At 33.2% G+C, this 14,374-nt stretch overlaps 1 protein-coding gene across 34 annotated transcripts in view; it reads right to left on the bottom strand.

The window, feature by feature from the left end:
• LOC106878324 (calcium-activated potassium channel slowpoke) overlaps positions 1–14,374 on the bottom strand; it is a 329,393-nt gene that overhangs the window by 202,358 nt on the left and 112,661 nt on the right. For all 34 annotated transcript variants that reach the window (XR_016240707.1, XM_089347381.1, XM_052978540.2 and 31 more), the window contains exons 2-3: positions 10,048–10,112; positions 3,122–3,218 (exon numbers count right to left, since the gene is read on the bottom strand). Coding sequence is in view for 33 of the 34 variants with exons in the window: in XM_089347381.1 (XP_089203507.1) it covers positions 3,122–3,218; positions 10,048–10,112 (162 nt within the window). In the remaining variant the exon portion in view is untranslated. The remainder of the gene's footprint in view (positions 1–3,121; positions 3,219–10,047; positions 10,113–14,374) is intronic.

Below are 14,374 nucleotides of genomic sequence, written 5' to 3'. Positions count from 1 at the left end.
TTTACCAGACCCATTCACAAGGATTTGATCAGCCTGAGGCTATAGTAGTAGATATTCGCCCAAGGCACCACACAATGAGACAACCCAGAAGCATATGGTTAGGAAGCAGGCTTCTTACCACACAGCCATGCCTGCACCTATAAAATTCTCTGTCTTTAGAGACACAAATCCACAACCCTCAGATTAAAAGTCTGATGCTCTACCAATTGAGCTATATATATAGGATATATCACATGGTGTCTGTGCTGTAATGTGAAAAGAAGTAACACTGACCTTATCTTAATAACTAGATTTAAATTTCCCACAAAATGGAAATGATAGGAATATTCTAAATGTAGATTTCAAATCAGTGTACCAAAATTATTTAGCAACATCAATTTATTTTCCAGATGCAGCACCTTCATTACTCATGAATTCATTTTTCATCAGGATTTTTCAATTTATAACTATTTTTCTCCTGTTGTATTTGACTTTGTCTTTCTTCTCCTTGGGATAGGTAAAATAAAGTACCAGACAAGTAGTGGCATCAGTTAAAACTGATATAAACAATTCCCTGGAATTTATGGTCTTATGCCAATGTTACAAATTATTATTACTATTTTTTTCTAAAGTTTATGTTTATTTTATTTTACTAGGTTTTTAAAAGTATTTTCTTTTAAATTTCCACTTATACTGCATGCTTGTATTCACTATGATCACAAAACATGTCTGGAAAGCAGCTCAGTTGATGGACATTGCCTTTTTGGTTGTCTCAAATTGTCTTACTTTTTATGTAGAATATTTATCTTTCAAGCTTTATTTAAAATTCTTTATCAATTGCCAATATCTATATATAAATGCTTGTACATATTCTTTTGTATCAGCATATTGTAGACAGTTAAATAAAAGCAAAACAAAATATTTTCCAATCTAGTCTAGAAGTCTGAAAGTATAAAAAATGCCAAAAATCAAATTCAAGTCTAAGTAAAAACCTAGTTATATATTTCTGTTGTAAAAGAGAATGTCTTTTACATAATGATATAACTTTCATGCATATTTTCTTTTCTTTTGTTATGAATATATTTACATTCAAAATTGCAACTATTGTTGAGTAAGAGATAAAATTCAAGTGATCCAATGCAAAAACTGTAGTCAATTCTTATTTCACTTCTTATATACTGCTAATGATGAAAAGATAAAAGTCACTTTCAGCACCTGATGTTTCTATTCCCAGTTGTAGCCACTGCACTTAACTAATCCCCTTGAGAAAGGGGCATATAACATTATGTTTTCTTCTTTATAAAACTAAAGCTTTGTTTCTATGCCACTACATAATATGTTATATGAGTTTGAAAGTTTTTCTTTTTTTTTAATAGAGCTTGATGTTGTAATATTGGTTTCAAATTTTGGCACAAGGCCAGCAATTTTGGGAGAGGGGTAAGTCTATTACATCAGCCCCAGTATTTAATTGGTACTTATTTTATCAACCCCAAAAGATGAAAGGCAGAATTTAAACTCAAAACCTATAGACAGATGAGATGTTGTTAAGCATTTTATCCAGCATACAGGCACAGGTGTGGCTGTATTGTAAGAAGCTTGCTTCCCAACCACATGGTTCTGGATTCTACTATAGCTTCAGGCTGACAAAAGTCTTGTGAGCGGATTTGTAGACAGAAACTGAAAGAAGGCCATCATATGTATATGTGTGTACCTGTGTTTGTCTCTCTGCCATTGTTTGACAACTGATGCTGTAATGTAGTGGTTTGGTAAAAGAGACCGATAAAATAAGTATTAGGCTTACAAAGTATAAGTTCTGGGGTTGATTACTTTGATTAAAACCCTTTAAGGTAGTGCTCCAGCATGGCCACAGTCAATTGACTGAAACAAGTAAAAGAATAAAAGAATACTAATGATTCTGCCAGCTTACTGCCTTATGATGTTCTAAAATGGATTAATTTTGGCACAAGGCCAGCAATTTCAGAGGTGATTACACCAACTCCAGTGCTCAACTGGTACTTATTTTATTAACCCCCAAAAGAGGATAGGCAAAGTCAACTGTAGCAGAATTTGAACTAAATGTAAAGATGGACAAAATGCTGCAAATGATTCTGCCAGCTTGCTGCCTTACAAGATGTTCTAATATTAAACTACTTTCTCAATCTACTTGGTTAATATTTATCAGTTAGGCAAGCAGAATGCTGTGCTTTGCTGAATGATATAACATAAGAGTATTGGGGCAATCTGAATATTTATAACTTCTTAATCATTAATCAAACTTCTCAGCCATTCTCCCGCTCAGTCTCAACATTACCAGAATAGTACTAAAATATTATAAAACAATATCTGTGGGCATCACAAAAGCTGACAATGTCTGTGTTTAGCTCCAGATTCAGTTTGTGATGAGAAAGTTTTCATAGAGAGAACATTTGTCAATCAAATGTAACATTTCTCGATTTAGTGCATAGGTGCTGACATAGTTGTGTGGCTAAGAAGTTTGCTTTGCATGCATATGATTCTGAGTTCAGCCACATTGCATAACAACATGGGCAAGTGTCTTCTATTATACTCCTAGGTTAATCAATGCCTTGTGAATGAATTTGATACAAAGAAACAATGTGGAAGCTCATCATATTTCATTCCATAATGGTTAACTCTGATAAGTGCAGGGTTACATAATCGAACTGTTACCTAACACTCCATTGAACCCCTAGTGTGAAACTGATTGGTAAGATTGGCTGTAATGGATATATAACACTGTACACTTTGATTAATATATATATATTCTAAACAAAACTGTCTGATGAATTGACATGTGAAACTCTGAGTAGCAGTTTTTGTGATATTTTTGCTGCTTTTTAATAAAGTATGTGTGTGTGTGTGTGTATGCATGTGCATTTTTAAAGCTTAGTCTCCACTCAATTTAACAGCTGGTGTTTGTTTGTGTCCCTGTGACTTAACAGTTCAGCAAATAGGACAGACAAAATAAGCATCAAATTTTAAAAGAATAAGTACTGGGGTCAATTTGTTAGAGTAAACCTTCCAAGATGGTACTTTTTGGGTCCAATATAATCTTTATTTTAGTATATGTTTTTTTTTTCTATAAAATAAAAAACAAATTTGAGAAATCTTTTGTTATACCAACCCGAATAAAAAAATATATCATAAAAAACACATTGAATGCTAAATCAACTTGTTGAGTTGTACTCAGTGCCCAGGGTCTGCAGGATTCAACATCTTGTCTGGAAAGAAAATAGAAAAAGATACACGATAGAAAGGAAATAAAATCAATATTGTATATCATCCATTAGATGTGTAATATTAATTTATAAAAAAGATAACTGAATACAAGCGAGTTAAGAAAGCAGCTGGTCATCAAAAGCATTAGCTTAATGCATGTGGATGTGATGACTTGGCATGGACTTAGTGTGTAGCATTCATTAATTTTATGAGTGATAAAAGAACTGTGAATTAACAGTAGGAGGTATTCATAATGCAGTTAAGCTAAAGAAAATTTGTAAGGAAGTGGTTCGATCAAAGATAAAAAAACATTAGCTTCTTAGATAAGATGACATAGAATTAAAATTTATGAAACAATACTGTAATAGGGTCACATTCATTATATTCATTTAATTATTTTATGTAGTATTTTGTAAACAATAGTGCTGTTGCTTATGAGGTCTGAATATACCAGTCACTGTTCCATGCTTGGTGAAAGCAACAACATTGAGAGCAACAAGAGTGACAGTGCATGACAGGTAGAAAACCTACCAAATGGTATTTATATTTGAAAGCACAGGTTTATCTGTTTTTCTTACCAATGTATATAAAATGTATCTCCTTGAACATAATTTTTTGTCCATCAAATTTCACTAAGAGTATATTAGTAAACCCAAAGCTATGGTAGGATACTTGTTCAAGGTCCCATGCCATGGGATGGGATGAAACCTGGAGTCAAGCAGCAGCAAAACAATGTTCTTTAACCACAAAACATATAAGTGGTATAGGAATATGTCCATATTATTTACATGCCACCATAGAAAAGTGGATGTTAAAGCAATGATCGTGGTTGTGGTGATGATGATGACGACGATGATGATGAAGAGAAAAATAAAATAAATGACCTACAAACAATATGCTGAAGTAGAAATTTATTTAATTACATAAAAATTAAAGCAAAAGTATTTCAATTTTTCTTCCTAGTTTTATATATATTTCTTCTAATCAAGCTTCATATCTGTTTGAATTATAAACGATGATTGTACTGATGATAAAACATGTCATATTTTGAAATGGAATATAATTACCATCATCTTGCAATTACTTAAATCTAAGCATAGTCAGAACAATAATATTGAGCCAATAATATTTGATATATTTTTAGGGGCTCACCACTTGTTCTTGCCAGCCACTTTCCAAGCATTCTACAATATATCTGTGTGTAGTCATTGTATGAATTAATGAGATAATATCAAGAACAGAAATGTGAAGATTAAATTGTTACATGATGTCACTGACATAGAAACAAAATTCCAAGACCTAAATAACTGTTTCCCTTATGTGAATTATTGATATTGATGTGTGTATTGAGAACAGGTTAAATCTAGTTTATTTTGATATGTAAAAAAAAAAAAAAAGGGAAAAAAAGAAAAAGAAGAAAAAAGATGCAGGAACAGTTGTGTGGTTAAGAAGTTTGTTTTGTAACTACATAGTTCTGAATTTGATTCAACTTAGACAATCTGATGGCATCTTACACACATGTTTATTACTATCGCATTTATAGCACACATCCACACATACTTACACATGCTCACACACACAAATTAGGCACACTAAGCAACATTGAATGAAATATAGTAATATACAGTCATATCTAATATGTACAACTTGGACCTGCATAAGTTGTCTTGACTGAAGAAATTCTCCTTATAGATAATATGGGTGTAAACACACTACTAGGCTACGAATGAGGTCACCAGACTATAGGATGCATGCATTTCTGCATCATTACACTTCGTCTACATCTACCAGGCTGTTGCTCGTGGCCAGTAAAAGCTGGTCAGTCTTATGTCAGAATAGCAAACAGTACATTTGCTGACATGTGGAAAGCTCTGTCAGGCTGGAATTAATTAATTAGAGATGCACTAAGCAACACTGACTGCAATATAGTTATATACAACCATATTTAACATGTTTGTGCACACTCAGACATACAGAGACAATCAGGAAAATTTGTTCTCTCAAGACAATTTGTGCAGCATATTGTCTTTCTATATCTGTGTAAATTGCTGAAGCTTGTCATCTATATGTATACATGTGTGTGTTTGTAGCTGTATTTACAATTACACCAGTCTGAAAACCAGTGTTATTGTTTATGTTGTGTCCCTATATGTCCTAAGTAATTTGACAAATAGTGTTCAATAAAATAAGTGCCACACTGAAATAGGTACTGTGGTTGATATAACCAACTAAAAACTAACAAAGAGAGTGCCCCAGTATGGGCTCAACTCAATGGCTGAAACCACTAAAAGAAATAAAAAGTAAATATTTTTCTTGCAAAGTATGTTCTTTATATTAATGATACACTTGAACTCTTAATGTTATTTACAATTTACAATGATATTTCTCAAATTTCAAGACAAAAGTGAATAGGTTCAATGAGAATTCCACCAAATAAAAAAAAAGTTTTGCTTTCTTTCATTTGCCAAATATAAATCCTGATGAATTAAAAATTGAAGGTTTTATGCTGTAATGATCATATCTTATTGCACTGAACATCTAAATATATATTTCTTTAGGTTTTCATCAAGTTTAGAATTGAGTGGTTCCATTTATTGTCAAATATATCTTTGCCTATAAGTTAAAGGGGTATTGCTTGTATTCTGAAAGTAAAGGATTAGTGTTAGATAATAAATAAAAAAAGATGGGAGGATATGGTAGCAGGTGAGTTAGTAAAGTTTATAGTTAGTATATGCATATAAGGATACAGGATCTACAGGACAAACTTTTTGAAGAAGGAACTGGAGGTAATAAAATTTAAGGTAAGAAAGGCAAAAGGCAAAGAGAAATGTAAAAAGAGAAAAATGTTAAGAATATGATGTAGTGAAATTGAAGTGCAGTAAGCAAGATCTGGAGAGTAGAGGCTATTAAAATAGAAAAGTCAAAGAGAAAACAAAATAAGGTACTGAGTCAGAAATCAAAATCTTTAATAAGGCAATGTGTCTAGGTCTGCATTGTTCAACATGACCTTTTCTTAAGATCAGTGACATGTGATTAAAAGGAGATTTAGTTGTTAATTCTAGCAGGTCAAACAACCATGTAGAGGATTCCTTACTGGTTCATGTAAGGGAGAGTTTATTGATCAAGAGGTTAATCTATTTTTAAGAATGGCGCATAACATTTCAGTGATTAAAGAAAATGTTTAATACCACAAGTACAAGCTATGTTTTATAGTAGGTTGTCTCTTTAGATTGTCAAGTGCTTTGGATTATAATATTCCTTAGATTTAAAGAGGAAGACATATCTTCTTTATACAGTATATGCAATGTCATAATACTTCTTCATTAGAATATGCTGTAGAGCAGTGCTACTCAAAGTGGTGGTCCACAGATGGTGCTGGTCCGTGAGGCATCAGCTGCCAGTACACAGCGAATTTCCAGAAAAGAAAGAAACATTATAAAATGCTTATGTAATATTGCATTATTTGTTTACAAAATACGATTAAAAAATTGTCAACTTTTATTATATTCATTATATATATTGTTTCCAGTATAAATGTTACTAAGAAATATTACCGGTACCTGGCACATTGGAAAAAAAAAAAAAAACTGCCAGTACGCCACATCAGATAGTTTGAGAAGCACTGCTGTAGAGCATCTAATAATCTTCTACACCAAATTATTGATGGTCTTGATTTTGTGCTAAAGATACAGTTTTTAAAGCTACAAATAGTATCATTCTAAAGAGAAATTAGCAAGAAAAACATTATTTCTAAAGGTTACAGACATATTATTTCTAAAGGTTACTTCTTAAAGTTAAATTTGTACATATAGAGTAACTATAGATTTATGGTTTTGTGTATCAGAAGTTTACATGCAGTTGGATGTTGATTGAGTGTTACACCTCTCAACTTGATAAAACAATTATCATTGATATGTAGGATATAATTATATTAAATACATCTTTTCCTTATAAAAAATACTATATAAAAATATAATTTAATATAAATACTATTAGGCGTTATAAGTACAAAATTGACACAGAAAACAACCATAAGTTTTCTAACAGGGTTTGAACCCTATTGCTTGACAGATTACCATGTTAGAGAGATAATGGTAAGCACTGTAGTTGTGTAATCAGTTATATGGTTGCTTAGGATGTGATAAATGTGTGGTTCAATACCTATCAGTTGACCATCAATATTTTTTGTCTCCGACTGTTGATTATAATATCTAATATAAAATATTTCTTTGGTCAATTAAAAAGAAATAGCCTTTGAATATAAGAGAAGTAAGAAAAAATGTCACAAAGGTCTAATTAGAAAAATTAATGAATTAGGTTAATATTTATATTTTCTAAAATATTGCATAAAATGTATTAGAAGTTACTTTATTTGCTGTTTATAGCCAGTTGTCTTTTTATTTTATTTTTATTCTAGTTTAAATTGGAGAGCTGGATGTCTAACACAACGACAACCACTATAAGCAATTTAGATTGTTTCATTTTAATCGATTTCAAGACATTTGAGTGGAACTATATTGTTAACTGATGCCTGAAAGAAAGTGTAGGTGAAACCCTCTTTGACTTAACTTCACAAGTACTTATTTTAAGGTTATATCTAACTAGGAGAAATTTGCACTGTGAAACAACAGACACTGAAAAGAACAGTGATTGACACTACAAATATTACACAGTTATGTTTGTATTCAGATCTGTTCTCAAAATATGAGCCAACAAATGAACTTTTTATACAGTAGCTCAATATTGAGTTGAAATTCTGCCAAGATTAACTTTATCTTTCATCCTTTCTGGGTTGATAAAATAAGTACCAGCTAACTACTTGGGGTCAATGTAATTGACTTACCCTCTCTCCTGAAGTTACTGGCCTTGCATCAAAATTTGAAACTAATATAATGTTCAAAGTAGTAACCAAATTTCCCTCAGCAAATATTGTTTTATCATTAAAAAAAGGATCACATAAATTAAACCTTAAAATGAAAACCCCATGTTCTAAAATCTGTCCTAGGATAGATGAGCAAAATTATTCAATGATAACAATAACAGCAGTCAAAAGATCCTTCTGCTTTAACAGTATCACAGACTTACTCCAACCTGTGACCTCCCCACAAATAAACTGGTGAGCTGTAATTTCCTAATCTCAAACAAATCGGTGAGCTGTGGTTGCCAGTCTCTTCTAGGGTTTCAACAATGAACAACTGCTTTACTTACTTAATTTAATCCCTTTTACCACTTGCCTCTAATTTTCTGATACAAACCCTGCATTTAAACTGTTTTTACTTAAATTAAGGTTCCATTACAATTCAGCTGTTCATAAGGTGGTGAGCTGGCAGAGTCGTTAGCACACTGGGTAAGATGCTTACTGGCATTTTGCCAGTTTTTATGTCCTGAGTTCAAATGCCACTGAAATCAACTTTGGGGTAGATGAAGTAAGTACCAATTGAGTACTGGGGTCGATGTAACTTACTAGCCCCTCCTCCCCACCCCCAAAAGTTTAAGCATTTTGTCTTGAGCAGAAAGGATTGTAATTCAAATGTTTAAAAGACATCAATTAACAGAATCATTAGAATGTTTGAAAATTGCTTTGTGGTATTTTTCTTCTGTTTTTCTACTTTCATCATCATCATTCACTGTCTGTTTTGCATGCTGGCATGGGTTGGACAGTTTGATAGGATATGATGAGCTGCAGGGCTGCTTTGAGCTCAGATGTCATCTTCGGTATAGTTTCTACAGCTGGGCGCCCTTCCTGAAGTCAACTTTGTCTTTCATCCCTCTGAGGTCAAGAAAATAAAGTACCAGTCAAGTACTGGGATAGATGCAATCCACTAGTTCCCTTCCACTCCTCTAAAAGTGACTAGGGTTGTGAGGTTGTGCTTAAATTAGGATCTATTATAATTCAAATGTTTCTGAAAAAGTTATTCTCTTTTCCAACCTTTTTCTCTTAGTTCTTGATTGCAACTATAATTGTGTGTGTGTGTGTGTGTGTGTGTGTGTGTGTGTGTGTGTGTGTGTGTTATGAAGAGTAAGATATACACATTATTTTATATTCCACTCACCACTACCTTTATGTGAGAATACATGATGACTATTGTCTTACTTTCATAAAACCCTCTGTTGAGGATGTGAAATAAGAGCTGGGTCTCCCTTTTTTTACAAGCATTATTTAGATTAGTTTATCTGTTTTATATTATAATCATGTCTGCTACTATGTAAAAGCTCATTTGTTGATTCATCTGGCAGCGTATATTAATAACTAGACAGAGTATTTTATTAGAAATATGGTCACAAATGAGTTAATACTATCCACTTATCTCTCCTCTTGATTATTATGCAGCACTTCTTATAACTTACTTCTAAATGCTTAGGTCAATACAATCTCCATAAAATGACACTGTAAAAAAATTTCCAGAAGTTTTCATCATTGCCAAAAGTAATTCAGATTGATTCTCAGTTATGTTAACCCCATCCAGTTCAGGAAATCCCCTAAAGTGGTTAGCTATTTGCTTTAATTTTGTCCCATTTTGGATTAGCATAGACAATAATTCTAATGCATCTTCTAACTACACTAATTTTATTCATACAAACATTATTGAAATGGTTGAGAGAGAAAGGGAGAGGAAGAGAGAGAAGCTAGAAATAGGAAGGAGAGAGATGGAGAGATGGGAGTAAGGGAAAGAGAAAGGAGAGAGGGAGGAGAGGTGGAAGAAAGGAGGAGAAAGAGAGGAAGGAGAGAGAGAGGAGGGAGAGAGAGAGAGAGGAGGGAGAGAGAGAGAGGAGGGAGAGAGAGAGAGAGAAGAGAGAGAGAGTATAATACACATGTATAGTTTAACTTACCCATCTGATGCATCTATGAAATAGATGATTAATGATGCAATACTGAGCAGAAACACCAAACCAACCTGCAGAAGAGAAAGTAAAAGAAGCATTAATTTACAGACATATGTCATTGCTACTGAGCTGAAGAATTAATGGTTAGGAATTAATTTGAAATATGAGAAGTAAAACTTAGACAATAATGTTAGACTAAAGTTTTATAGTGAAGTATATGTCAAGATACAAATTGCAAATCACGATTTAAGGCTTGTATTAAACATGCTGAATAAATGAGCCTAGAGTCCAAATTTTAATAGAGAGTGTGATGTGTGTATCCGGACAGTACACATTGCCTCATTGTACTCAAATCAACCCTGACATTACTATTGAGTAATTAGCAAGAAAAGACAAGCAACTGTAACAGAACACCATCTCCAACCCATGACACTGGCCACTCCATTCAAATAATGGTATTGTGGAAAACTGAATGGTTAATAACAGAAAAAAAGGAAAGAAAGACAAAAAGAGAGTAAAAAGGCGTTGTTTCAAAATGATTTCACTGGTGTTGAGCCTTGAAAAGTTAGGGGTCTCCGATTAAAGGACAGTGAATAAGAAGTCATAGTCATATGATACAAAGTATTGAACACACCAGGTGTCAAGTAGATGATGATGATTTACATTGCAAACAATCTAGAAAACAAGTAATAAAAAAATGCAGTCATGGCTTTCATTCAATTCAAGCTTTTTACTTTGAAGAATTGGTAAAGTATTGGACAAAATACCTTTTAAACACACACACACACACACAAAGAGCTTCAACACAGTTTGTGTCTACTAAATTAACTCACTATACATTGGTTGATCCAGGGATATAGTAGAAGACACTTACCGAAGGTGTCATCCAGTGAGATTAAACCTGAAATGATGTGGCCGTGAAGCAAATTAACCACACAGCCGCGTCTCATTATATGTTATTACATGTCTTCTTTTCTCTAAATTCAGTCCATAATTTGCTCCAACTATTACTTAAGAATCTAAAGATTCATAGCTTCTAACTGAAGAAAATAATGTCACATGATGGATTTATATCAGTTCTGATGATGAACATTCTATTTCTTTGATTGACTAATTGTCCAACTCATTTATTAACATGTAAATGGCCAAGTCTTCCACAGACACATGTATCTTTAATGCAGGGGTAGGGGAACTTTTTTAACCAATTACCCCAAAATATATCTATTTATGCCGTTACCCCCTTGATTTGAAAGAAAGAAAATCATAGATAACAAGGAATGTGTTTTTTTATATAATTTTACTTATGTATAATGAGTCCTTATTACCCGCAAGAATTTCATTCTTACCCCACTTAAGATAATTTGCCCCAGTTCATCGACCCCTGCCTTAATGTAATTCTTAAGCCAAGTCAGTGTGGTATAAAATGTGACAAAAATTGTCCTTTGAAATCAGGTACAATCTATTTGATGGACTTCCACCCAGTTCCACTCACAAGGTTTGGATTGACTGGAAGTTATGCAAAGGATATGAGACATTTTGGTGCAGCTGTTTTGGCACCACCTATTTGGCATTGCTAATTCAATGCTGACTTGTTTGACAACAGACATTTTAATGTTTCTCTTGCTTTAACCCTTTAGCATTTAAACCAGCCATATCCAACCAAAATATTCTGCCTGTTTTATGTTCAAACTGGTCAAATCAGGCCTCTCACTCCTACCCTATAATGACATTCTAAAAATAAACAGTTACACCATCAAAATCTTGAAGCTACAAGACAATTCATGATAAATTCAAACTAATTTGAATAAATAAGAAGTACATCTGATACAATAATCTGAAGGCTAAAAAGTTAATGCTTCTTTCATTTTGTGGGTGTATGTATGTATGTGCGTGTATGAGTGTGTGTGTATGTGTGAGCATATTTCTCCTTATTGTATGAGAAGAGGGAAAGTATTCATGTCAATATTGTTCAATGAATAAATTGTAATGTTGCTCTCTCTCTCTCTCTTCTCTTTCTCTGTATGTATACATTTCTGTGAGCACATTGTGTGTGTGTGTGTGTGTGTGTGTGTGTGAGTGTGTGAGTGTTTGTGTGTGTATGTGCATTGTGTCCACTCGGCTATGCCAAATCACCAGCGTCCAAACAGCCATGCTCAGTTATCACATTTTGTGTGACAAAAACACTTGTCCAAAATGCTACACAATAGGATTGAACTCAAGACCTCAAGATTCTGAAAGCCTTTTTAACCACTCAGCAAAGAATCTGCACCCATAGACTGACATAAACACCATAAAATCTGTAACCAATCAGATAAACTAATAAAAATTACTAGAGAGCCTCTACATGGCTGCTCAATTGTTAGCGAAAGCAACCAAGTCTTCAAATCATATTCAGTAAACAAAAGAAAAAAAAAACGGAAGGACATATTAGATGATGTAATCTTGGATACACTATGACTGAAGAAAAAAATGGGGGTGTCATAGCTGAGAAGTCTTTAATTATAGATTTTCTGGATGAAGGATAGCCTGGGGTTAAATAATAACAACAGCAACAAAGTGTTATATTATGTTAATACATTATTTCACCTTTACTATTAAGTTGAAGTAAAGTTCCTGGTATATCTACTCCATGATTTAGTCTTGATTGCCAAATATGTCTAAATCACTTCACTTTTGCTGCTAATGTCATTGAGGGAGAAGATAAATGTCACAAAACTTCATTTTCAACCTCCTATAAAGAAATTATTATTAAAACTTCTGTAGTTGTCCCTGACAGATCTAAGTTGTACAGTTCACCTAACACCACTCTAATTAAATTGCCACCATTAATGAATCCCAGAACACATCACTCAAATCAATATCTACATTGATCCATCATATCTTTTGTTCAGTTATGTTTTAAAATAATCTTTAGATGTTCTAATATATATAGCAATCTTGTAAATCATAAACTACAATACAACAGACTCAAGCACATAATATTCTCAGCTAAATAGTCTCCAACTGAATGCTTGCTTTGACACAAGTTGTATCATACAAAAGAACAAAGAAACAAAACATTACAAGCAGATCAGAATACCACTGAAAAATATTAGGCTTCCTTTATGAACAGTGGTAGATATTGATCATTCAAGATGGCATAGTGAGCTAAAACCTGTGTTACAAATAAACATTTGAGAGAACTTTTCTGTGAAAAGTAAAAACAAAAAAGGGAAAAAAGTTAAACCACCGGCTTGTCTCTTTATGATCAGTAAAAGGGATGATCTGACTACTTTTAGGTGTTATTAAACTTTTAGCATGGAACACTTACCTATTTTCTGTCCATAGATAAAATAATGGCTAAAAGTTACATTGTATATACAAATGCAGATAGGAAAAAAATAGATGTCTAAATCACAAACATACCAACATGAATTAATTATGGTATTGACTGGAAAATCATTAAACATAAGTCTTCTGGATCAAGGCTGACCTATGGATAAGTAAGAATAAAAAAATTTCTGTATAAGGCACTATTAATTTATTAATTTAAAATTAGGTGGTTCACTGAATGGTAAATGAGGCTCTGACGATTAGCTTTATTTAGAAACTGTGACTGTCTCACAGTACTAAAATGTGACTGTCTCACCTATTATTAAAATGTTTAAATAAACAGATGTTCTTTGCATCTGTGAAACTTTTAGTAATTGCAAATCTGAGTTATAGATTTAGCATCATATGTATTGAGGGTGTTTTCCCTTTTTACAATATTTGTGTGTGAATTGTGTACAAACAAATCCAATAAACATAAGCCTCATGGTGACCAAGACAGGCAGGATGATAAGATTAGTGGTAGGGAAATTGAATATAGATAAATTTGATATCATCTCTCAAACTGAGTTGGACAGATCCAATCACCTCTCTAGTTACACAGGCAGTATGGTTGAATAAATAGGAGGGATCTACTGGTATCCTTAGTTATACCAGCAGCATTGTGCAATGGATAGAAGAGAAGGTTGTGAGAGAGAGAGAGAGAGAGAGAGAGAGAGGAGTGACAGGGAGATGAGAGGTTATTAAAGAAGAAGGGGAAGTAGCAAATGGAACAATAACAGGAAATATTGGGCGAGCGACTTAAAAGTTGATGCTTCCCAGTCTCTGTCATTATCACGTTTTTAAACATTGTCAAATGTTTTCAATGCTTGTTTCACCATACTTACATGGATAGATAATTGCCCATTATCTCAGTACTTTATCCTCTCCTCTGTGAGGCACAGCATCCAGAAATCAGTTTTCACCACTTCATTCCATAGTTTCTTAGGTTTCCCCTCTTCCACAAGATCCATCAACTTTTAAT

The sequence above is a fragment of the Octopus bimaculoides genome, chromosome 2 (assembly GCF_046866305.1).
Source record: "Octopus bimaculoides isolate indiv1 chromosome 2, ASM4686630v1, whole genome shotgun sequence".
NCBI lineage: Eukaryota > Metazoa > Mollusca > Cephalopoda > Octopoda > Octopodidae > Octopus > Octopus bimaculoides.
Note: the sequence above shows the minus strand (reverse complement) of the source record. Positions and strands in the feature narration are given on the sequence as shown.